Source organism: Lissotriton helveticus, chromosome 11 (genome assembly GCF_964261635.1).
Source record: "Lissotriton helveticus chromosome 11, aLisHel1.1, whole genome shotgun sequence".
In the NCBI taxonomy this organism is placed as follows: domain Eukaryota; kingdom Metazoa; phylum Chordata; class Amphibia; order Caudata; family Salamandridae; genus Lissotriton; species Lissotriton helveticus.
Genome location: NC_136072.1, coordinates 323,664,579 through 323,690,977, shown reverse-complemented (window position 1 = coordinate 323,690,977; position 26,399 = coordinate 323,664,579). Strand labels below are relative to the sequence as shown.

The window sequence follows — 26,399 nt, the reverse complement described above, 5'->3', positions numbered from 1 at the left end:
GCATGCAGGTGTCGTAGGAGGCCTAGTCATGCTCAAGCAAGAGGCTGAGGTGGCAGACCTGATGGATCTTGGCGTATGGGTATTTCGCGCGACACAGAGGGTGACAGCGGAAAGACGTTCGTCTAATCACAGGCAAGCAAGGCGATCACAAGGCAAATTGACAGGGGAGGCCCTGAAAGGTAAGACCCCTCCGGGAGGCTGATGTCTACTCGATCCCCATCTGAACGAAACTGCGCTCATCGATACGATGTGAGAAACGGAAGCCGCAATAGCAAACAATACTGACAGAAGGGAGAGGAACCGTGGAAAATGGAAGACTACACAATCCCAGATGGCAGAAAGAAAACAATCCAACACTGGAGCCAATGACCATGCACATTGCCAACAAGCGGTGGAGTCACACTACCTCATCGTGCGAGAATATTTCTTCCAAGAAAAACAACTTTACTTTCACTACATCTGTGCTCTGGGCATATCTCATTCCCCATGAGCAGTGGTTGCTTTGGAAGAGTTATAGTTAGAAAGGGGAGAATCTCCAGGTTCCAATGGTGCCTCTGCCCAGTGGATCCCCGCTTGCGGATTGGCACAGGAGATAGTGATCCCCAAGCAGGGATGCACTCACCAGACCCCAAGGACATGGGAGAGTGGTCCCTTAGGAAAGGGCTTGTGCTCCCTCACCACCATTAAAAAAGTCAGTCTTCCTGCCCCACCCCCACCCAGGGGGGATGGTGGTGATTACCCCCTAGTGATAGATAGAGGGAGAAGGAGGTCTAAGAGACTAGGTCTTCCTCCAGAAGAAAGAAACCCCATTAGACACTAGGAAAACTAGTAGACATAAAAGGGAGGGGCTGACGACCATAGGCTATGCCCCCACCCTTGCACGAAAATTCTTTCTGTCCCCAGATGGGGCTGATTACTGCCAATTCTACCACCCACCCCTCCCCCCCCCCCTCCCCCCGCTTCCAAGAAGGACAGAACTATCACTAGAAACCAATGATATTTTTACACAAAAAAAATATGAGTGTTGGGGCTGCTGATGATGGACGGAATGCGGAGCAAGGCAAACATTTACCCCCAGCCACAGAACTGGGTTTAATCCATTGTTGTTTTGCGCACCACGCCACCCCAATTTGGACCCTATTCCCGAAAACCAACAAGACAACAGGGAAACTTAGGTTTTTTTTTTTTTATGTATAGGGGTGAGGGACACAGCCCAATTGACTTTGTTATCCCGCCCCCAGAGGGTTGGGTGTGGATAAGGGTATTCACCCTCAATCAGCTGCCAGGGGTGGGGGCAGGGTGGCGGAAAGCCCAATAAACTTCAGGGAAGGAGGTGACTGTCCAGCACTACCCAACCCCAGAAGGGCCTATAGTGTCTGTCTGCACCCATAGGGGCAGGTTGGATGTTTGTACCAATTGGAGAGGCTCCCACAAATATGTCCCCCATGGAAGGTAGAAAGTCCACCTGACACCGGGGATTTTGCATTTGGGCTGGAAAAAAGTGGTGCTGGGGTTGCACTCTGGTTTGGCTCATTTGAGATGTGAGGGTAGTCAATGCCAGACTGTAACACTCGCACCACTTTTTTACCCCAAAGGTACAATCCCCGGTGTCAGGTGGACTTTCTACCTACCCCCTTGAGGGACAGTTTGGGGCAACCTCCCCTACATGGACAAACCTCCTATCTGCCTCAGCGGGAGAGAGAGACACTTACCCCTTCTGGGGCAGGGGTGCACCTCAATGCCAGGGTAGGCAGCACTCTCCTTTTGTTTGTTTTGACACCATTTAGAATTTCCTGGTGTGCAGTCTGCCTTCTGCCTTCCTCAGGGGAAACCTTAAGGTAAACTCCATGTCTAGCCTCGCAGGGTGGGGCGTAGCCCAAAAAATGGTTTGTCCTATTTGGGACAGGATGTAGCTGCTGGCAATTTTTGTGCCCCTCCACTAGGGTCAGAATGAATGTTTACCTTCAATTTGTCCGGGGGGGGCGGCAGAAAGTCCTCTACACAACAGGGAATTCCAAATGGTGCCAAATAAAAAAGAAAACTGGTAGGTGCAGGCTACATAAGCATCAAGCCATACTGCCGCCCCAGAAGGGACAATAGTGCCGTCCTGCTCCCCTGGGGGCAGATAGGAGGTTTGTCATAAAAGGGAGAATGACCCAAATCTGTGCCTAAGGGGGGTAAAACTCCACCCAGCACCAATGATTTTACATTTAGGCAAAAGAAAGGCGTACAGGTGTTGCATTCTGGCATCGGCCACACCCCCACCCCAAAAGGGACAAACCAGTCTTCTTTTACTCTCACCAGAAGCAGACAGGAGGCTTGCCCCCAGTTTGCCCGTAGGGGTCGGGGAGGGGGTGGGGGGCAGAAAGCCCACTATATGGCAGGAATATATATTTTTAATGAAGTAATTGAATGGGTCTGGCCCATTCTAACATCAGCAACAAAGAAACAGCATCTCAACAGGAATATCACATGGGAGGGCTGTTGAAGGCGAGAGAAAATCACATAGCACAGGGAAACGAACAAGGGAGACCAATGGATAGTACAAAGGTTGTTATTTGCATATAGAAGCACAGAAATACAACTAAATTGCAGTAACCATAACAACCAGATGTGTACTGGCAGTGTATAAGTGAGTGAACGGCGCAGTGACACATGTAATTATGAAACAACGTGATTCGGCGCAAAAAACTAAAAGGCAATCGGTGAAGGTCAAACAAAGGTATTTACATTCACAAACAAAAAATCATTAAGACCATTAAGATGCCGCAACTGGCGTTGTAGGGTTGACGGCGTTTCAACCTCTCTAACTTGAGGTCATCATCAGGACGATGGTTACACAATTTGGGTAAAGTGCTCTGTCGGACAAAGAGGAGGGAGAGGTTCAGGGGGAGGTTCCACGTCTGGGATCCGTAATGCAGCGTGCTTTAAGGCAATCCATGCTGGGGAGTGATCAGAAGACGCTGCCCGACTGATCCCGGCACCTTTTGACTCCACGGAGCAGAATTACTGACTGAATTCTTTCGTCCGCTACAGATTCAATTCATCCCCACGAGCATGACTCATCGCCCTGCTCGCTGGTCCCAATAGACGCTGGACCTCCCACTTCTGATCACTCCCCAGCATTGCTTCCATTTGCGGGAGCCATACATTTCCTACTACGCTGAGTTCCCACATGTCCCCTGATACGAACTGTAGCACACTGGTGTGGGAGGGCCAAGAGACCGTGATACAAAATGCCCTAAAGCACAATTATGATAGACAAGCAATATGGGTATCTGCAGTATTTGGTACCATGCTGTGGTGTTAACCACGAAATCAACTAACCACAGACATTTCGAAAACCAGATAAACAGGGTGTTCCAGGGTGGTGTGCCTTGCGTGTATCCTGTGAGGTTTTCCTATCCACAGTGCCCAGCAAACCTCAAACCTTGCCTGAAATCACACATTTTACTTTTATTTCTCTGATGGAAACTCCTGGAATCCACAAAATTCCTACCACCCAGCATTACCCCACTTGAGCTCATGAAAATGCTGCACCACCTGTGTCACTGGGCCTAATGCCAGAAACAGATCAAACAAAGGTCAATGGGAGCCCTTCCCTTGACCTCGGTTTGATCCGTTCCCGTAGTGGACACTAGGTTCAGCCACACACATGGCTCAGCGTTTTTATCGGCACAAGGGGGATAACGCTGGGTGGTAGGGATTTTGTGGATTCCTGCATATTCATAGTTGGTGGTTCAACATATAAGCTTCGGCTGGGGTAATTAAAAAAAAAAGGCGGGGGTGTTATGGCCTGGGAGCTCATGGAGTGAGACGTGCTCTGTTGCAAGAAACGGTGGGGGCACTTGCAATATGTCCTTGCCGGTGGCAGAGACATGAGCTAGCAGCGGTGGCCTCGGCCGCGCCATATTGGTCCTCCCGGTACACCTGCAGCACCGCTGGATGCCCCTGTGGAGGCTGGATTGGGCACGGGTGACTGCTCCCTGGCAGAGGAGCCGCACCCGAGGCAGCGACCTGTCCTCTTTCCCTGCACAGGGTCGTGATGCAGCCCTCCCTCCTTCTGAGGCACCCTTCTTGCCGTTTAGATGTTTGTAGCCTTGACAAATGCTTCCGGTTGAGCTGGACAGAGCGAGGCCCGCCACGCCTTGGATGAGGCACCACACTTGAACTGACACCCGGCCCCCTCTTCTGTGCAGGATCTGGTGAGGCCCTTCCTTCCCCAGAGGGTGTCGGCCTGAGGGAGCCGCCATCTTGTGCCCTGCAGGGTCTACCACTGTGCCTGGCAACAGAGGATCTCTGTACACTGCAAGGCGAGTTGCTGCCCGCCTCTACATTGAGGCGCCAGGTCACCCTTGCCTGCATCTGCCTGCTTGCTGCCCTGCGGGGAGACAGATGGCTTCAGAGTGCTGCAGAGTGAGAGCTGAGCTGAATGGGACTGCAGTAACCCCACCATCTTCACTCACTCTGGTAAGGGGCGATCGGCTGGGACGGACAGAGCGTGGACCACCTTACATCCTCGCTCTGTCCTGATGCTACCGAGGGACCGGGGGGGGGTGACGGCAGGCCCCAATCTTTTGCGTATTACTAGACGGCGCATATCTGTTTAATTTCCGAGTGGGTGGTGAGGGAGAGTGAGAGGCACTGGTTCCATATGGACTGAGCTGTAGCTTGTAGACATCTCTGGGACCTAGCCTGGCATGCACGACCGCAGAGTGTGTATTTTACAACTCCTACCAGGACTGTTCTTGAGATCTGGGACAGAGTTGTGCTGAAGCGTGGCTTAACTATGTTTCCCTCCCCAAATACCTCCTTGGCTCGCAATCTGGACTTTACGGAGGCTCTGGCACCTCACTCATTTGACAATTGGGAAGAGGGAGACTGGCATGCCCTGCATTACTTTTTTGTAGGAGCATCTATTAAGTTGTTTGAGCAGTGCAAAATGGAATTTCATTCACCTGAAGCTCTGCCATTGGGCATCCATCGCTTGAAAGTCCAGGGAGTGATCAGGCAATGTACTCCCTTCGAGACATTGGTCAGGGCCTATGATGGTACGAGGGGGCTGATATCTCGTACTTGTCAGGTTCTCCAGCATTCTGGCCCGGATCGTCTATATACAAACCAAACATAATGGCATGCAGACACCACTGTGGGTATATCCCAGAAACAGTGAGATGCTCTAGTGCGATTTCCCCAAAACTCAACACAGTATATCACAGTGCGAAGCAACATATAAAATGAGACACGGTGGTCCAATAAATCAACACGTCTCCACACTATCATACCACATCTGCCCGTTGATGGCGCTGTTGCGTGGCCCCGGTAGACTTCCAACATATATAGCGGTGCTGTTCGGTCATAACCATTTATTGGAAAAAAAATCTTAGGCCACATCAAGGGTGTGCTGGGCTTCCCATTACTCACCTCATACATTACAGTAATCTTAGGTAAATGACCTGTGGAGCTCGAGGCTATAACACACCAGGATTGGCACCTGGCAACCCACATGCTAAACGCTGCTAAACAACTTATTGCCCTTCATTGGAAGCAACCTTCCGCTCCCCCCTGTGGTTTATGGTTCACTTGTCTGTGGCATGTTATGGCTCTGGAGCTCCTGTCACACAGAATTGAACACTCTGATGCTACATTTGCTCACATCTGGCAGCCCCTGCTTGACTATTTCAGGCACCTGGAATACACTTACTTTAATCCTCCCGATTCTGAGCACTCTAACTTTTTGATTGAGCTCTGTTGAGATACGGGGGTGGGACCCTGACATGCTTGTGGTGCGTTCCGACCTCCCTCTCTGCTCACCCTGCCCCACCAGCCAACTCTACCCGGTGATCCATGTTTAAATTGGAGACCGTGGAGCTTCCCTTCCAGCGGGATCTCACAAGTCTAGCATTCTCTACTACTTATAATTTGTTGTTTGAGTTTCTATGTTTTGTAATAACTACAGACTCTCAAGAATTTCAGGATTGCTCTGCTATTTTTATAGTCACCTTATTGTACTTGCAGAATATATGTCTGCAAATTTCTACTGCATAATTGATGTCTGATTTCTATTGCATTCTTATACACTGTGATTTATGCTGTAGTGCCTGAACAGGCATCTGTTTTACCTGCTATGTTGATCTGTGAAAAATACTTTTCAATAAAAAAAGACTTCACGTGAAAAAGAAAAAAAACATGGAGTTGTGGATTAGGCAATAGGTGTGCAGGAAGAGAAGGGAGAAACACAGACATGTGGGGTGGGCTTTTGAGAGAGGTAGCACACAAGGTGCATGTTAGGCAGTCTGGGGAATTTCCAGGGGGCACAAAGCCCACTAACAGTGATAGGTGAATAAAAACAAGAATTATGGGGATGGTTTTGACCTGCGCTGGTATTGGTTCACAAATCCCAATCTTAGAAACTAGATACATTTACCTTCAACCTGCCAACCCATGGGTATAAAGCCCAGAGGGGTGACCCACTTGTGGGACACCCCCGCGCCGCACGGCCACCAGCTGCTGCGTGTGCCCCCAGTGCCTGCCTCTGCCTCAGCGCCGGCCTCGCTGCCGCCCTGAGCGCTCTCCTTTGGTTTTCGCCCGTTTTTGTCAGTAATTTGTGCTTGTTTCTTCCTGTGCCCAAGATCGTGTGCTTACTGTTTTTTCCCCCGTTTTTGACTTGAATTGTTGCCTGTTTTTTTGTATGTGCCGTTTTCTCGTCGTGTTTTGAACTCCTCTGTACATTGTGCCTGTCTCCTTCCTGCTTCCCCGCCTACCTCGCCGCCCTCCGCTCCCGCTTCCCGCCACCGCCATTAGCCCCGCCCCTTTTCTCTTCTGTTTCCCTCCCCGCTCCCGCCTCCCAGCTGCTCCGCCCACCCGCGCACTTGGCCTTAAATGGCGACCGTGCGACGCAGGTGAGTGTGACCCACTTGTGGGACACCCCCGCGCCGCACGGCCACCAGCTGCTGCGTGTGCCCCCAGTGCCTGCCTCTGCCTCAGCGCCGGCCTCGCTGCCGCCCTGAGCGCTCTCCTCTGGTTTTCGCCCGTTTTTGTCAGTAATTTGTGCTTGTTTCTTCCTGTGCCCAAGATCGTGTGCTTACTGTTTTTTCCCCCGTTTTTGACTTGAATTGTTGCCTGTTTTTTTGTATGTGCCGTTTTCTCGTCGTGTTTTGAACTCCTCTGTACATTGTGCCTGTCTCCTTCCTGCTTCCCCGCCTACCTCGCCGCCCTCCGCTCCCGCTTCCCGCCACCGCCATTAGCCCCGCCCCTTTTCTCTTCTGTTTCCCTCCCCGCTCCCGCCTCCCAGCTGCTCCGCCCACCCGCGCACTTCGCCTTAAATGGCGACCGTGCGAACGCGCAGCGGTCACGCGCAGCGGGTGCGCCGATTGTGCGCCGAAGGCGCGCCAAAGGTAAGCCCGTCTGCGCCCGTCCGCGCCTGGACCGCGCCCAGTGCCAGGACCCCTGGCCCCCGAAGAGCCCGACCGACCCGCCTGACGTACTCCGCCGCCACCCTCACCGCTCTCAACACCGGCCGACTCCCAGAATGCCATCAAGCCACTCCACGACGTACCCACGGACCTTTCAGCTGCCACGCCTGCAAGTTCTCCTGCATCCGGACCAGCCTCGCACCAGCACCCGCCAAGTCGAACACCAGCAGCACCCACCTCAAGTGCATCCTGCTCAACACCCGCTCCGTCCACAGACACGCCATCGAACTCTGGAACCTCCTAGACGCCACAGCCCCTGACGTTGCCTTCCTCACGGAGACCTGGATGAACGCCTCCTCAGCGCCCGACATCGCCATCGCCATCCCAGAGGGCTACAAGATCGTCCGGAGGGACCGAAACGCCAACCAGATGGGAGGAGGCATCGCCATCATCCACAGGAACACCATCCGTCTCACGACCAGCACCGACAACACCCTGACCAGCGCCGAACACCTGCATTTCCAGATCCACACCAACCCGAACACCACCCTCAGAGGCACCCTGATCTACCGACCCCCTGGACCACGCACACAATTCAGCGAGGACATCGCCGACTTCGTCAGCCCGCATGCCCTCCCCTCCGCTGACTACATCCTCCTGGGAGACCTCAACTTCCATCTGGAGAACAACAACGACCGCAACACCAGCACCCTGCTCGACAACCTCGCCAACCTGGGACTCAAGCAACTGGTGTCCACCCCCACCCACCTCGCCGGACACACACTCGATGCAGTCTTCTCCTCCAGCACAGACATCGACTTCAGCCACGCCACAGAACTTCAATGGACGGACCACAGCTGCGTCCACTTCACCTTCAAGAGAACGACGACCCACCACCACCAACAACAGGCCGCCCGCAGAAGCTGGAACAAGATCACAGCAGACCAGCTCGCCACCTCCCTGAGCCAGCACCCTCCTGCCAGCTCAGCAGACCCCAGCCAGGCCGCCGACAACCTCACGAAGTGGATCAGCAACTGCGCGGACGAACTCGCCCCACTGAGGACCCCGCCCAGCAGACCCGGCAGCAAGAAGGCCCCTTGGTTCACCGACGAACTCAAGAGCTCCAAGAAGAACTGCCGAGCCCTCGAGAAAGTCTGGAGAAGGGATCCGACACCGGACAACAGGACCTCCTTCAAGCTTGCCACCCGGAAACACCACCAGCTGATCCGCGCCGCCAAGAAAACAGCATTCAAGGACAGGCTGGACAACAACGCACACAACAGCAAGGAACTCTTCAACATCGTGAAAGAGCTCTCCAACCCCAGCGCAGGAAACAACGACATCACCCCATCGCAAGACCTCTGCAACTCCCTCGCCTCATACTTCCACAACAAGATCGCGGACATACACAACAGCTTCAACAACCAACCAACGCACACCATGACCGAACAACCACCCCCCACTTCCACCCTCCACGCCTGGACCCCGATCAGCACCGAAGACACCATCCGCACGATGAACTCCATCCACTCCGGATCTCCGACCGACCCCTGCCCTCACCACGTCTTCAACAAGGCCGACGCTGTCATCGCACCCCACCTGCGAGACATCATCAACACATCCTTCGACACCACCATCTTCCCTGAGAGCTGGAAACACGCCGAACTCAGCGCTCTACTCAAGAAACCAACAGCGGACCCCACCGACCTCAAGAACTACCGCCCCATCTCGCTCCTCCCGTTTCCAGCCAAAGTCATCGAGAAGACCGTCAACAAGCAGATGGCCGCCTTCCTCGAGACGAACGGATCCCTCGACCCCTCACAGTCCGGCTTCCGAGCCAACCACAGCACCGAGACCGCCCTCATCGCCGCCACCGATGACATCCGAGCCCTGATGGACAATGGAGAAACAGCGGCCCTCATCCTCCTAGACCTCTCCGCGGCATTCGACACGGTCTGCCACCGCACCCTAGTACGGCGCCTCAGCAACATCGGAATCCAGGACAAGGCGCTGGAATGGATCATCTCCTTCCTCGACGGAAGAACACAGAGAGTCCGCCTACCACCGTACAAGTCAGAGGCCTCCGAAGTCATCTGCGGCGTCCCTCAAGGATCATCTCTGAGCCCCACCCTCTTCAACGTCTACATGAGCCCCCTCGCGGCCATCGTACGCAAACACAACCTCAGCATAATCTCCTACGCCGACGACACCCAGCTGATCCTCTCCCTGACCAACGACCCCGCCGCCGCCAGAGCCAACCTGCACGAAGGGATGAAGGAGGTAGCCGAGTGGATGACGACCAGCCGCCTAAAACTGAACTCGGACAAGACGGAGGTCCTCATCCTGGGACCCTCACCCTCCGCCTGGGACGACTCCTGGTGGCCTCCCGCCCTGGGCACCGCACCCAAACCAACAGACCATGCACGCAACCTGGGCTTCATCCTGGACTCCTCCCTCTCCATGACCAGGCAAGTCAACAACGTCTCCTCGGCGTGCTTCAACACCCTACGCATGCTACGGAAGATCTTCTGGTGGATCCCCACCGAGACCAGGAGGACCGTCACCCAGGCCCTCGTCACCAGCCGACTGGACTACGGCAACGCCCTCTACGCCGGTACCACCGCCAAGCTCCAGAAGAGACTCCAGCGGATCCAGAACGCCTCAGCCAGACTCATCCTCGACATCCCACGAACCAGTCACATCTCCGGACATCTCAGAGACCTTCACTGGCTCCCCGTCAGCAAAAGAATCACCTTCCGCCTCCTCACCCACGCACACAAAGCCCTACACCACCAAGGCCCGAGCTACCTCAACAGCCGAGTCAACTTCTACGCTCCCAAACGCCACCTCCGATCAGCCAACCACGCCCTCGCCGCCGTCCCCCGCATCCGAAGAGCGACTACAGGAGGAAGGTCCTTCTCCTACCTGGCTGCCAAGACCTGGAACTCCCTCCCGACCAACCTGCGCCTGACCCAAGACCACCTCTCCTTCAGGAGGAAGCTGAAGACCTGGCTGTTCGAGCAGTAGCGGCACCCCCCCCCCCCCCCCCCCCCCCCCCAGCGCCTTGAGACCCTACGGGTATGTAGCGCGCTTTACAAGTGTCATTGATTGATTGATTGACTAGTCCAACCGGGACTGTTGTCCAAATAAGTAATGAGATAGGGCACCCCCTTCAGCATGTAAAATGTAGCCTGCCTTATTGGCGTCCTGACCTCTTGGTCTGGCAGATAGATGGTAAACCAGCAACTCATCCCTGTGTAGTGCCATGGGGCCTTTGGATGCCTGCTTGTGGATCAGCCTCATGCAGTGATCCCAAAACAGGTATCCACTAGGGAAAGGTACCACTGGAAAGGGGGAGCCTCCATACCATCAGTACATCTTCCATCCAATCTGTGCTTGCGTGGCTGAGCAATGCCCTCGAGCGCCGATCAAACTGAAATCCCCATGGATGGTGGGGGGGGGGGGGGGGGGGGGGGGGGGGGTTGCGATCCAAAAGGCATCCCTCTAGTGCAGGCACAAAACATCCCATCCCTGGTGCTTTATTGTCTCTGCTACCATTTCCCTTCTTGTTCCCATGCATACCTCCCCCCTAATTTCCCTGTGGTGCAGGAATGTCACATCCGTAGTATGCACGTAGCTAATTAAAACCCTGTAAAGGAGGGAATAGATATTTATTTATGGCCCTAGTTCTCCATCTTGGGTATTGTCAATATAAAAATTAAACCAGCTCCCATAGATAAGGACAGTACAGTATATAGTGTCATTCTTCACTCTAAGTCATTATATACTGACTTTTATACTCCTTGCCTTTTATACACTCCATGATAATTTTTTATTCTGTAACATGTTAAATTACATTTAAATTTTGAGTGAAAGATGTCTTATGTAAAATTGTTTTTAACTTACTATACAATCTATATATATATAAAAACGAATGTATGTCTGTCTGTTTGTCCTTTATGCATTACTACACCATTCATCCGATCGCCATGAAACTTTAGGAAGTTAAGTACACTCCCGCGAAGGTTTCTGGCATAAAAATGTTTAAAATATCGGCCTCCCAGCGCCCTCATAATCTTTCGAATATCGCGCGGAATTACAAAAATCATCGGTGGCTCGGTGCACGTGCTATATTAGCAGCTACGAACAACAATGTAAATGCCATCAATTTCAGCATTTAAAACGGAATACCAGGCGAAGCGACAACGTACAAGTCCATCGATACTGTGATGAATCAAGACGAAGTTGTCAATTACCCAACGGAATTCTTGAATTCACTGGATTTGCCCAGAATGCCAGCGCGCATTTTGACATTGAAAATTGGCGTGCCTGTCATTTTTCTCCGAAACATCAATCCACCACGACTTTGCAACGGTACAAGACTTTCGGTGAAAAAGATCATTAACAATGTGATCGAAGCTACAATTTTGAATGGGAAATTCAAGGGGGAAGATGTACTGTTGCCACGTATTCCAATAATCCCAACAGATATGCCAATTGAATTCAAACGTTTACCGTTTCCGGTGCGACTCGCTTTTGCAATGACCGTCAACAAAGCACAAGGACAATCTCTGCAAGTGTGTGGACTCCATTTGGAGAATCCGTGCTTCTCACATGGACAACTGTATGTGGCCAGCTCACGCGTCGGAAAACCTTCTGATTTATTCGTGTACGCACCAGACGGAAAAACAAAAAATATCGTGTATCCACAAGCACGCGAATAAATAAATAGAATTAAAACAACACTTTGAAATGTTTTCCATATTAAAATGAATAAGTTTCAATAAAAATGACACAATGGAAATTGAATGTTATCATAACAAGTTTCCTTGAATTTCCTTTCTTCTGAGATCGCAGAAACGCGCGACGGGTAAGCTAGTAAACTAATAAATACTATTTGCACTATAAATCAAAATACATTTCTTATAACTGTCACTGCTCTGTTTTATGAGATTTAGCTGTACGATGCATCTTTAAAGTGTAGAAATGTATTTAGCTAGGCTTTCTTTTATTAAGTATTTGAGTTAAAACAAGTGGAGAGATGTTAGTAGTAAATCTTTGTTTGATTACTTAAAATCATTGCAATCACAACAACTTAACACCGCAATCATAATAACTAGATAAATCATTAAAAATTCATTTACAAAAGCATCTTCCCAGCACTTAATATAAAAACTATCCAATGTACAATTTTAAAACTTATCAAAAGAATTGAATCCATTCACATAACGCCAATAATTACAGAATGATATTGCACATTTTATATTTTAAAGGTGACGTAGTGCACAGCATACTATTTCCTCATACAAATACAAAAATACCTGAAACCAAAATGTTCTCATGCACAAGTTACATTTTAAAGTACTAATGTACATTTATTGCCTTAACCATCATATTTAAGCAGTAATAAAGTGCATAATTTTACTTTAAAGTGCTAATATGCAATTATTGCATTAACCACCACATTAAGTCAAATATAAAGTGTGTCAATTTACAATAGTAGTGGCACACCTGTTTTTGGGATGTCACGTTGTCATCCTTATAACATTATTATGTGATAAAACTTATATGTCAGATAATACTGGAGATCTACCTTAGTGTGTCAAACATTTTTCCACTGTCTATACATTTTTTACCAAATGACACAATAACTGAATCGATTCACCAGATAAAGACATGATTAATGCCTGATGAGTAGATCTAACCCCGCTCTCCAAGAAAGGTCTCAGAACTGTACGTCGAAGCTTAATCAACTTAGGGCACACACACACACACACTATATGGACTAGTTTCCTGTGGCCAACCACAAAGTCTTCAATTAGAGTCCGGCCACTGCTTAATCCACGATTGCGTGCCTTCAAGTGTTTTTAAAGCATGGTACATCGCTGTTCATTTACCTTTTGTACCCTGCTCTCTGCATTTCTAGAGCAGCAAGACTATATTTTACCCTGCCTCCATTGGTAGGTTGCTTTTGACATTCAGTGTTTTGGTGAAGTTTGCTATTGTTTTACTGCTCCTGGAGTATAAGTAAATGTTCCTTTGTCTAGGCTTGAGAAATGTCCAGACTAACAGCAGAATTGTATTGTCCTTCCCAGAGTCACACTGAGCTGTATTAAAAGTTTGGACATTAAAATTAACGCCTTAGAAAGACTGTTACCAGTAGAGAACGGCATGAGAAAATATTTATTTAAAGCAGTTTAGGCCACTTAAGAAAATCCAAATGTTGTTAAATAGGTATAATTTCATAGGTCTCCGTTGTTTTTTCATAGGGCAAAAGCTTGTGGAGTGGCATCAGGTTGATGTGAATTCATTCTTGGAACAAGTGACTGGGTTCCTGGCTGAGCACGGACAGCTGGATGGACTTTCAGGCAGTCCGCCAAAGAAACGCGTGTGCTCTGTGAGTAAAGATACATGGAAAGGTTCTAACAGATATTGAGCCCTTCCCAACTGCCTATTCAGATTTAAATTTATGAAATTGTTCAGAATATTGCCACCATTATGCCTTCTTTCACAAACAACATTTCTGCAATATGGGAACCTTGTCCATAATACTTTGTAATCGCTTGCAAGCAGAATTCCAAGTTCTCGTGGAGAATAGCAGTGTTCTTTTACTTATCCACTCCCTTGCACATTTGTAACAGTTCTAATTGAACTGTGTTTTAAGCTGATTTTAAGAATTTTAAGGTTTTATAATAATCCTAACCATAATTTCACTTCTATTTTTCAGTGAATTTCAGTTCATTTGTTTGTTTTTCTTTTTCCTTGATTATATAAGTCAACCAAATTCCATCCCTATGCAGACAGCCAACCTCCGCAGTGCACAGACCTAGGATGTGCTGGGTAGGGGTTTGCTACAGCGCCAGCCTGTGAGGCAAACTCTCCACAGCCTGCCAACCGTCACTGCATACAGCCCCTGGCTGTTCGCAATGGGAAACAGTGCCTGTTCCTAGTCTTTTGTGAGCAGGCTTGCGTTGACTCCGATTAAATTGAGATAAAATCTTTTATTCATGTTTGTCATTTTTTTTCTCAAAATACCTTTTTTTTTTTTATACTTTTGAGTTTTTCTTATAATGATTTGGTGTTTTACTTTAACTAAAATGACTGTCACTACCTGAATTTTTTTTGTTAATGGTATTATTCATAATTCTCTTCCGTTAATACTCATGCGTGATGGGCACTCTGAATCAGCACAATCCTAATCTCTGCTACTGTCTTTCTGAAGTGGTCATCTGAATATCGGAAAAATTTGAGGCTTTTATGGACATTATTTTCCCAATACAAGCTAGAAAACTGTTTGTTCAGTGGAGGCTGGGTACTTTACCTATTAAAATCTTTACTTCAAAGTGGCTTCCAGGGGAAGACAAGACCTGCCCGGGTTGTAACTCCCATGATGAGGAAGAAACCCACCTTCTCTTCTTTTGTCCGGCATATTATAGACCAAGGAAACATTGGCTGGTCCCCCTATGCAGGAATTTGGGTTTCAGGAGCCACATAGATGCTTATAGAGTTTTGAGAACTAGTACTCTGCCCCATATAGTCTTTGCCATGGCCAAATTCATTATGGCTATGTGGCGCATTAGGAGAAAACTGTTAAATACCTAATACCTCAAATCATGATTTTGTTTTTAAATATGGACTGTGATCTTTTTAACAATTCATGTATGTTTTCCCCTTGATTATGAAATGTTTTATCTTTTTCCCCATTTTGTTTGAACGGCATGTATTACTTTATGTAATGTGTTTCCAAAATTGTTGTTTAAATGTATATTTATGTATCTTTTATGGTCTTATAGACCGAAATAAAGAATTTTGGATTGGATTGGATTGGAATATCGGAAAACTGACTCAAGCTTACCTCGCATGGAACCAAGTATTTGATTGTCTGCAGACTGCCATCGATCTGGACTTCTGCCTGGTGAACTTTCCAGCTTTGCTCAACTCCTATTCCTTTTGAGTCTCAAGTCTTGGCTTCTTCTTTGAACATAACTTACATTTTGCCAAACTAATTATAAAAGTACCGGCTAATTGTATCTACTAGATACACTGCCATGGTAACATCCTTCCTCTTCTTTCATTGGACTAGTTTATAAGAGTAGTCTAATCTGCTGCTCTCATCTTGATTATGGATTTTACTTCGATCTTGGACGTCTTTGCTGTTTTCCTTACTCGACTCCAGGTTTTCCAGAATGTTCCTGCCCAGCTGATTTGCGTTCCTGCCTGTTCTTCACTCAATCTCTGGTCGTCATGCTGCACTACATTGGCTGCCTATTGAGAAATGTTCCTTTTTCAGGGTCCTCCATTTTTCCCAAAATGCTGTGTATGCCTTTGATCCTTGCAACATTTGAGACCTGCTGTAAATTTATCAGAGTTCCCTGTGCCATTGACTGCTCCACAGCAGGTTGAGGCTTTTAAAAGAGACTAAGCTGCAAGGCTTTGGGATGCTACCTACACCCTTTGGACTGCCCTCCCAAAGGCGCAAGGGCCTCCAATCGGATGTCTGCAGTGTCCTTCACTAATGCCATCAGGCCCCCTTGGGCTTGTACTAATGCTGGTCCGGGCCTTCACACCACTTCCAGGGTTCACATTTGCCTCTCTGTGCTGGCGCCACAGCTCACTCCACTGGTGCCTACCATATCTAGTTCTGATGCAGGTCTCTGATCCCAAACCAACGTTGACCTACGCCAGACATTTGTTGCACTGTGAAATTACTGAGGCAGAGACATTAATGATTGAACATGGCTTCCAACCCTCTCCATGATGCCAGTAAGACCAGAGGCTGAGGCCCTATTCAGACTCTATGTTGATGCAGTCCACAGCATGCAACATATTCCACATGACTGAGGATGGTGAGGGAGATGGCCAGTTTACTCTTCCCTAGCTACTTCTTTGAAGGACTTTACTTCCACTTACACCTACATAACAGCCGTAGGCTAGACTCTGCTCCTGAAACTGGATGAGACGACCTGCAAATGTAAGAAAGTACCTCCTTTGCCTTGTGCAGAGCAGCAGAAGTTTTAGATTTACAACTGTTTAAACTGAATTTAATGTACTGACTGGTATTCAGCCAGGGTCAACATCCACAGAACCCCTCATGGACAACCTAATGACTTCTAGGCCAAAGCAGGGTGCAGCTCTTAGGACTTTAGTCGGGTGATGAGCTGGTCTCTGATGACCCTAGGTTTCTGACACAACACCCCTTGCCTGAAACCTTTGTGATGCAGGTGTCAGGGTGTCAGTAAGCAATGAGAATGCAAAAAGCTTTTTCTGTCACCCTTTCAGACAGAGCATCTAATCATATTGAAACTTTTGGTAACTATATGTGCTCTTTAGTGAGGCTTGACCATTGGTTCTTTGAATGCAATTGCCTCCTGGGCATATACCACCTACACGTTGTAGGACATAATCAGTGTGATCTTGCCAACCATCCAATTGTATCTCGGGGGCACTTGCCCAGATGATTCAGGATAGAAAGGGTGCAACAAAATAAATATGTACTGCTGGTTGGCCTTAAAACCACTGACTGCATAGACTGCACTGTTGGCACCGGTGTAGTACTTAAAGGGCATGCTTGGATACAGGCAACTGAGTTTTCAATTGGAATCCAATCATCCACAAAGGACATGCCTTTTGATGGTTGAAGGCTTTTTTGTGGAAAAGGCTGACTCCGCACTGCAATAATTTAAAAATAGTCCTATCTCAGCATCCTCCCCAGGTTACTGTCACCTTCCAGAAACTTCAACATCAGTTTTGGAATTTAATGGATTATTCAAGAGGTTTAGCAGATGGGCAACGCCAACTTTGAGTGTGTGCGGCAAGAGACCTAGAATGTTTAAGGCAAAGTACACAGTAGTGGTCAAAGCCATTCACATCAGAAGGGACAGTAGTCCTCCATTACCTCCTTCACTAATGCAGCGGCCCCAAGCCACTCAGTATTGTCTTCCCAGACAAATATCCAGCCAATGGGGTGCAGGTTGCAATTTTTCCTCCCCATTCAAAACCCATCATGTCTGATCAGTGGGTGTTAACACTTGTTCCTGCCCTTCCATCTATCTTGTTCCCTCTTCATACCCCTGACATACCAGGTCATATTTCAGCAGATCATGCCTCAGTTTTCATACAGGAGGTCAACCTCCTTCTTGCTAATGGTGCCATCAACAAATGACGGACTCTTACAGAGATGAGGGTTGCTACTTATAACACATCCCTGTGCCAAAGGAGAACGGTTGCTTCAGATCTGTCCTGGACATCTGGCCATTGAACACCTTGAGGAAGGACACATTCAGCATGCTCACTGAGGCCCAGATTCTCTTGTTCCTGGATCCTGGAGACTAGATGGTGTCCTTAGACTTGCATGGCGCATATTTCCATATACTGGTACTGCAGTCCCACAGGTGCTACTTGCGGTTCATGGTGGGTCAGGACACTTCCATTTTTTGGTACTGCAACAAGTATGGTGAGCTGGGGTCCTGGGACATGTGACATGAGACCTAGCATCTTTGGAGGTAGCTGGATCAGCAGAAGATTTTCATTGGGACCAATTACCTGACATGGTCTCTAAATGCCAGAGAAGAACTGAACAGATGCCAGCTAGCAGACCATGAATGACTTCTTCATCCCAAGGTGGCATAAAGCATCTTCAAGTAGTGGGGCATACCACGGTTTGAACCATTAGCCACCACTTTCAAAGTTGCTACACTATAGAAGTTTCTCCAGAAAGGTCACTGGCAGATGCGTTCTGTCTATGATGGGACGTGATCACCAGTGTGTGTTCCCTTAGTTCCATTTTCTGCCTCACGTTCTGAGGAAAATCAGGACAGAATGCGCCTAAATCAACTTGATAAACCCTGACTGGCCAGAAGAGTACGGTATCCTAAGATCTTGATTCTGAGTATTTACCCTCTAACCCATCTTCACTACAGCCTCCTGTCTTAGGTGAGGCAGGTGTGAGGATCCTGCAGCAGAATCTCCTCAACCTACACCTCCATGCTTGGAGATTACACTGCGACAATGAGCTCCTACGAATTGGTTCGCCAGATAATGGATATTCTTCTTGCAGTGTGACCTTCGTTTTTCAAGTCACCTGTTGTGATGTGTTTTCTGAAAGGCATAATTCACATATCCTTCAATGCCTATTATTGTGCCACAAAGGGTCCTCACGTTTCTTATGTACACACCATTTGAACGTATACATATTTGCTCAACAGTCTTCCTTATTGCAATTACTTCTGCATGCATGTATGTGAACTGCATGTACTGTCACTACAACCTCCCTACACCACATCTTACCAATCAATTTGGTGGTAAGGACTCAAGCCTTCTACCTTCCAAAGTTAGGCGCTAATTACGATGCTGGTCAGACGAGTGTCTGACCGGCATCTTCCATCATCTCCTTGTGATTTCTTTGTTCGCCCTAAGTTTGCAGGGTATGCCCAGATGTATGTCCCTTGCTCACTTTGCCACTGGATTCAAGCAAGCTTGGCTGATGATTGGTGTTACCCCGGAATTGTCCCAGGATGCTTGTTTCCTGTCCAGGGAGGACCTGGCCTGGCAGTTTGGGCTGGACTGATCCCATGAGGCACAGGGTCAAAACTGATTTGCATATGGCTGGGTCCAAACTGGGGTGGCGAAGTGGGGAAAAAAGAACGATGATGTATTCAACCCAGATCTGTGACTGGGGGTGAGTGTCTAAAAAGTGTCAACGATCCGTCCATTATATCCTTGTGTTTGCTATGTTTTAAAACATCCCTGCACCCTGTCGCACATCAGGTATGGATGTTTGTGGGAGCGCCTGTGATGCCTCTTTGGCCTCATAGCGGAGGCCGCCGAGGGATGGGTGCCTTGCTATGGGCACCCAAAGTCAGTTTCTGACAGCCTTTCAATGGCTGGTGGACTGCCATTGAAAGGCCGTCGGAAAGGGCCATCGTGAACCCTACGGCGGTGCCTGAGCAGGCACCACCCTCATTGTAGGGATTACATTCCGACAGCTGGGCCGATGGGCTATTTGCGCCCGTCTGAACCTCAGTGGTCGGTCCCTCACCTATGCGGTCGCACCGACCGCATTGTAATGCAGTGGTGTGACCAATGCTTCAGATGTTGGTGGGACCGACATTGACGTGCTGTTTGTGTCGGTTCCACCAACATCATAATGAGCCCCTTCGACCCTCAGTCACCTTGCCGGCTGCCTTATCCTTTGAAAGCAGTCCAGAGACTTTATCAGCTCTGACTCAACCTCAACATCATCTCCTACGCCGACGACACCCAGCTGATCGTCTCCCTCACCAACAACCCCGCCACCGCCAGAGCCAACCTGCACCAAGGGATGACAGACGTAGCCAAATGGATGTCGAACAGCCGCCTGAAACTGAACTCGGACAAGACGGAAGTCCTCATCCTGGGATCCTCACCCTCCGCCTGGGACGACTCCTGGTGGCCCTCCGCCCTGGGCAGCGCACCCAAACCAACAGACCACGCACGCAACCTGGGCTTCATCCTGGACTCCTCCCTCTCCATGACCAGACAAGTCAACGCCGTCTCCTCGTCGTGCTTCAACATCCTGCGCATGCTACGTAAGATCTTCCGATGGATCCCCACCGAGACCAGGAAGACGGTCACCCAGGCCCTCGTCACCAGCCGTCTGGACTACGGCAACTCCCTCTACGCCGGAACCACCGCCAAACTCCAGAAGAGACTGCAGCGGATCCAGAACACCTCAGCACGACTCATCCTGGACATCCCCCGCCGCAGCCACATCTCCGGACACCTGAGAGATCTGCACTGGCTCCCGGTCAACAAGAGAATCACCTTCCGGCTCCTGACCCACGCACACAAAGCCCTACACAACCAAGGTCCAGGACACCTCAACAGCCGCCTCAACTTCTACGCTCCCAAACGCCAGCTTCGATCGACCAGCCACGCCCTCGCCGCCGTCCCCCGCATCCGAAGAGCCACCACAGGAGGAAGGTCCTTCTCCTACCTGGCCGCCAAGACTTGGAACTCCCTCCCGGCCCACCTCCGCCTGACCCAAGACCACCTCGCCTTCAGGAAGCAGTTCAAGACCTGGCTGTTCGAGCGGTAGCGGACCCCCTCCCCCCAGCGCCTTGAGACCCCCCGGGTGAGTAGTGCGCTATATAAATGCTTTGATTGATTGATTGACCCAAAAGGTTCTTTTATACGGTGTGCACAAAAGACCATTGTGTGAGTTTGTCATGCCAAGCAGGGTGAAGCTTTATAAAAGCTAACACTGTCAGGGTGGTCCTTTTGTATAGAAATATGGTACACATTGTCCACAAATGAACCCCTTGCAGTCCTGTGGACCCCTTCCACCTTGTCATGAACACTGACCGAGCCGGTTTTATTTTTCTCCATTTTATTGTACGAAGGCTTGCAAAATCTTTTATCACATTCTATTAGGGCGTGTGAAGTTTTAAATACAAGCAGAAGACATCATGTCTGCCTCCTATTTAGGCTGATATATTTCCATTGTTTATATTATCGTCATTGTCATGTTAAAATGGACACTTAAACAGTGGAGGCTAAAATGTTAACATGTGAATTGAAATGACACATTCATTGCCATACATGTTTTCACTTTTTGATTGATTGATTGGAAAAGCTTTATTTCGACCTCTAGGATCATAAAAGCAATATACAATTTACAAAGACAAACATTAATATATTCACTTACCTATAAATATATAAACTACCCAGGCAATTTTTTTTCTAATACAGACGTCCACTAAATCGGCCATCGCCAACTCTTCTATCGATAACATAATCCTGGGTAATTAGCACAATATGTAAAGTGAGGACAAATACACAGTGCAGTCAAAATACAATAAGTTAAATAGAAAACATATGAAAACCTTGTGCAATTATTCTAAATGCCCCAAAATATAAATAACCTATTTATATAGGGTGTAATGCAAACCCTGACTTTCGCTAAACGCATTTCTTTAACCACAGGCTTCTAGTGGAGCGCTGCATACCCTTTTCTCAAAATAGCGAAGCATCGATCAATGAAAAATTTTAATTTTAAAAATATTAAGATTAGATATGAAAATCCTATTTACAAGAGATAGTTCATCATACAGTGGGAGTTCAGCTAAAACTTAAATGGAATGAGGGAAAGAAATTGTAAGACCCCATACATGCTAAAGAGACACTTGGCCTATTGCTCCTAGACATTTGGTATGCCACATCCAAACAGACTCTAGGAATTTTGCAAGACCAAACACTATTGTGTTGACTGTGTTCAATATCCTAAAGGCCTTCAGATACATTATGGTTTACAGCGTCCTACAGATTATCTATATCCATTCACTTATGTGTGTAGCATAGGCTGGGAAAAATAATAGAATATGGGTTGACGTTTCATGGACTCCCATATAGGCTGGACATAGATCATCTTTGTTTACTACTTCAGACCACTTACTACAGAAGGCCTTAGTTGGTAGTGACTTGTATCTAAACTGTATATACAATCTGTGTGCTCTCATCGGTACTATTTCATCTATAGCGGGCCCAGATCTTGGTAGGGGTTCATATCCAGAAAATCCCCATTTAAAACTACCTGTATTTCTGGTAGCCCTTAGGACTGCCATAGCTTCCCAATAAATACTTTTTCTCAAGTATTAGGGTGTCTTTCATAGATTCACATGCTTGGATATTCCCCGTCGTCGAAGTGAGAGTCCCAAGGTAAATAAAATAGCAATAAAAGAATCCCAATAAAGTATGTATATAAAAACATATCACATAAATTGCAACACCAGAAAAACTTATAAGTACCAGGTTAGCATAACCACATAGAAATACATGGAGAAAAAGAAGAATCTGTATAACCTATCCATGTCACTATGTTAGTCCAAACTACAGCCAATCAGGCGCAAGCACCCCTCCAGAACCTTCACCTCAGAGGCTCGGGCCCTCAGATTTTCTACCGCACGTCGTGTGAAGGGAGTCTCCCTGCGCTCTGCTCAGTTTTCTACTTTCTTGTGGTTTTCCAGTGTTTCTACTATGTCTCCAAGTAAGAAGTCTTTGTTTAGACCTTGTTCTTCTTGTGGGAAGTTGCGGCTCTACTCTGAGGACCCCCACAAGAAGTGTATATACTGCCTCTAGCCTGACCATGAGGTAGGCAAATGTAAAATTTGCAGGACTTTTTCTACAAAAACCCTTAAGGATAGGGAGGGTCGTCTTCTTCTTTGGTTACAAAGATTGAAAGACAAGGATTCAGCTCTTTCTGGCGCAGAGAGCCTGGCATCAGGTACTTCTAAAGCCGCTTCTAAGCGTAGCAGTGTGCAGGATCTGCCATCTCCCTTCTTGAAGAATAATAAACTTTCACACATGAAGGCTCCTGCGGTGTCTCTACCTCCTCCTGCTACGCCTACGCTCCCGAAATCTGACTCTCAGGCATCTTCAGCTTCTTCTAAGCATGTTTCTGTCAAAAAACGTGCAAAATCGTCGACGGGAGCGTCGACGATCGTCCCGACGATGAGATCTGCCGTCTCCGGCTCGTCAACGACGACAGTGACGACGACCTCTGCTTCTGGCTCGTCGACGTCATCTGTGTCGACAAAGGTATGCCTCAGTTTTAAAACTGTGTAAATGTGGGTTGGTCTGCACACCTGTTTATCTAGTGTATCATAAATTTTCACAAGTTTAATCAAATGTTTGCGTTCAGTACTATGGGAGAAGGTACCTGTCCCCCGGCAAAGATGCTTATATGTGAGTCTAGAGGGAACCCCCAGACTGAAGTAATGCACAGCTTACTGGCACTAAGGCCTATTTTTTATAAACAAAAGTACTTTTCACACAATTCTTCAATTCTTCAAGAAACTTCTTTACTCCAAAAGGCTTCAAAAGTTATGTCTGTTCAATGTAACAATAAACAAATAATCAAATGCATTTTTCATAAATGACTTTTTCATAAATGATGCATGTCTCTGTTTTTAGAAAATATGTAACACATTTAAATGCATAAACAATATTCTACAACCCAATGCATTTCGGGTTCATTCAGAACCCTTCATCAGGGGAAAACCTGTATGTAAATATCCACATTTTTGTGAGGTTTAGATTCCTCGGAGTCAGTCAGAGAAGCGAATCTACAACAAAAAACAGTTATAATGACTTTTCAATAAGATGATCAATGTAACTATGATAGAGAGTGACATTCAGTAATCATCAGTTTAAGGATTGCTTCTGTAGGTTTATCATACCGCAAAACGACAAAGGAAGAAAGAAACCAAGGAGAACCAATATGTACCCTCTTGTTTTTGTGAAACAAGAAAACAGGAAAGCCCGAGTAACAAAAAGCCAAAATAGGAGCCCTCATGTGTTGAATGTGAAGTAACAAGTCCCAAATATATCTAAATCCATAAAGTGCCTCATGGGTGAAATGTGTAAACTAGGTAGGTGAACAAAGTACCTTATCGTGTCCAGGAAAGGACCTAGACGGTCCGTTGTATAAAATTCAATCTACGTGCTTTTCTTCCTGTTTAAAGTTTACAAATTGCTGTTATCCAACTGTTCTCCAATTGTCCAAGTGAACTTCTTGAAATTCACTCACTCGGGGACATCACATTGCTTTTAGAAACTTCAGAACACACGAAGGGGTGAATATCGATTGCAACAGTATTGAAGTCGAGTTGTAAGTATTTAGCACGCTTCTTTTCATATGACTTGTATTTACAATTGGAGAACAGTTGGATGACAGCAATTTGTAAACTTTAAACAGGAAGAAAAGCACGTAGATTGAATTTTATACAACGGACCGTCTAGGTCCTTTCATGGACACGATAAGGTACTTTGTTCACCTACCTAGTTTACACATTTCACCCATGAGGCACTTTATGGATTTAGATATATTTGGGACTTGTTACTTCACATTCAACACATGAGGGCTCCTATTTTGGCTTTTTGTTACTCGGGCTTTCCTGTTTTCTTGTTTCACAAAAACAAGAGGGTACATATTGGTTCTCCTTGGTTTCTTTCTTCCTTTGTCGTTTTGCGGTATGATAAACCTACAGAAGCAATCCTTAAACTGATGATTACTGAATGTCACTCTCTATCATAGTTACATTGATCATCTTATTGAAAAGTCATTATAACTGTTTTTTGTTGTAGATTCGCTTCTCTGACTGACTCCGAGGAATCTAAACCTCACAAAAATGTGGATATTTACATACAGGTTTTCCCCTGATGAAGGGTTCTGAATGAACCCGAAATGCATTGGGTTGTAGAATATTGTTTATGCATTTAAATGTGTTACATATTTTCTAAAAACAGAGACATGCATCATTTATGAAAAAGTCATTTATGAAAAATGCATTTGATTATTTGTTTATTGTTACATTGAACAGACATAACTTTTGAAGCCTTTTGGAGTAAAGAAGTTTCTTGAAGAATTGTGTGAAAAGTACTTTTGTTTATAAAAAATAGGCCTTAGTGCCAGTAAGCTGTGCATTACTTCAGTCTGGGGGTTCCCTCTAGACTCACATATAAGCATCAGTTTTAAAACTGTCTCGTCGATGATTCCTATCGCCTTGACGCCGAAGAAGAGTCTATCGTCGTCATCAGGATTCTCGTCGACGATGGTTGTGAAGAGTGCCTACTCGTCGTCGGTGGCTCCGTCGACGAGTGCTCCGTTGGCTGCTTCATCGACGGTGGCGCCGTCGACGGCGGCTTCGTCGACATCTGTACTGTCGCCGTCTACGACTTCGCTGACAGCTCCGTCGACTGTGGTATCATCATCCTTCGCATCTTTGCCTCTGGTGCCACTTTCTTCATCTGGGTCTGGTTCTTCCACTGTTGACCCTCTGCATCAACGTCGCCAGGTACCTTTGGACCAGCTCAATAGTCCAAGTGACACACAGCCTCCATCACCCCTATTTCCCACAGGTTCTGAACAGGACTCTAGTTCTGAGGAGGACGAGGATGAACAAATCCGGGCAGCACCAAGCCCTTCTGAACTGGTCATAAAATGTCAAGAATATGGGGATGATCATGATGGTTCTTATTTACAAGAGGAGGAACCTTCGGCTCCGGTTCCTACAGCGACACCATCACTTTCCCTCATTTCCAATCTCCAATATATGTTGGAAGATTACAACAGGCATTTTCCGCCATCTCGCCATGGCTCTCCTTTGCCTACAGTGCCTGCGCCTGCAGCAGCTCCTGCTGCTGCTCCACAGCCACAACCAGCAGCGCCATCTGTTCCGGTTACGATCTCTATTCAGGTCCACGCTACAGTGTATGAAGATGATGATGATGATGATGCTCGCCCAGAGCGAGAGGACGGCGAGGTTCAGGATGACGATGATGATAATATGGCAGATTGGGACGATTACCAGATCCAAACACCGTACCCGCTGAGGTGCCGGGTTTTTAGGAACCCGGTGGTGCCAGGGAATAACACCCGAAGACCTCTGAGTTCCCCCTTGTTTCGGACCACAGAAACACGGAGTCTTCTAGTCGCAGTCAGAGATCAAGTTTTATTGATAGCTACCAAGTAACAGGTGTCCTAGAAGCACGACAAGCACGGGTCATGTGTTCTCAGGAGACTGTTCGTTTTTACAGAACCAGCCTTCTCCTTATATACAGAAATAATAGCTGCAAGCAAGAATTCTTGAGTTTTTGATACGGCTGTAAACATATTTCTATAATAATACAAAGAGCGAAGTCATGTAAGCAAGCCCACATTATAGATGTCCAGTTCGTGATAGATTACCCAGCCAGACCCGGAACTCCCATCAGATATCGATGAAACATCAATAAAGGAAGGTACCACCCAGTCATAAAAACTGGCCATAAACAAGGAGTATGGACAGGTGCATGTTTGTAGAAAGCATGGTCTGTATGTAGTGAATGGTTTGAGGAATGTTATGTATTGATGCTATCGTATTTGGCCACTGGGCGAGGGGCTGCCCAAACAGGTTTGGCTAAAGGCAATGGAGTTAGTTGGGACAGGTCAGGGGGAAGTCAGGGAAG

The 26,399-nt window shown here is 47.5% G+C and overlaps 1 protein-coding gene across 1 annotated transcript in view; it reads left to right on the top strand.

Moving 5' to 3' along the window:
• Nucleotides 1–26,399, top strand: part of UBXN7 (UBX domain protein 7) — a 701,503-nt gene that overhangs the window by 522,747 nt on the left and 152,357 nt on the right. The window contains exon 8 of the mRNA XM_078665644.1: nucleotides 13,685–13,812. Within this exon, the coding sequence (XP_078521770.1) occupies nucleotides 13,685–13,812 (128 nt within the window). The remainder of the gene's footprint in view (nucleotides 1–13,684; nucleotides 13,813–26,399) is intronic.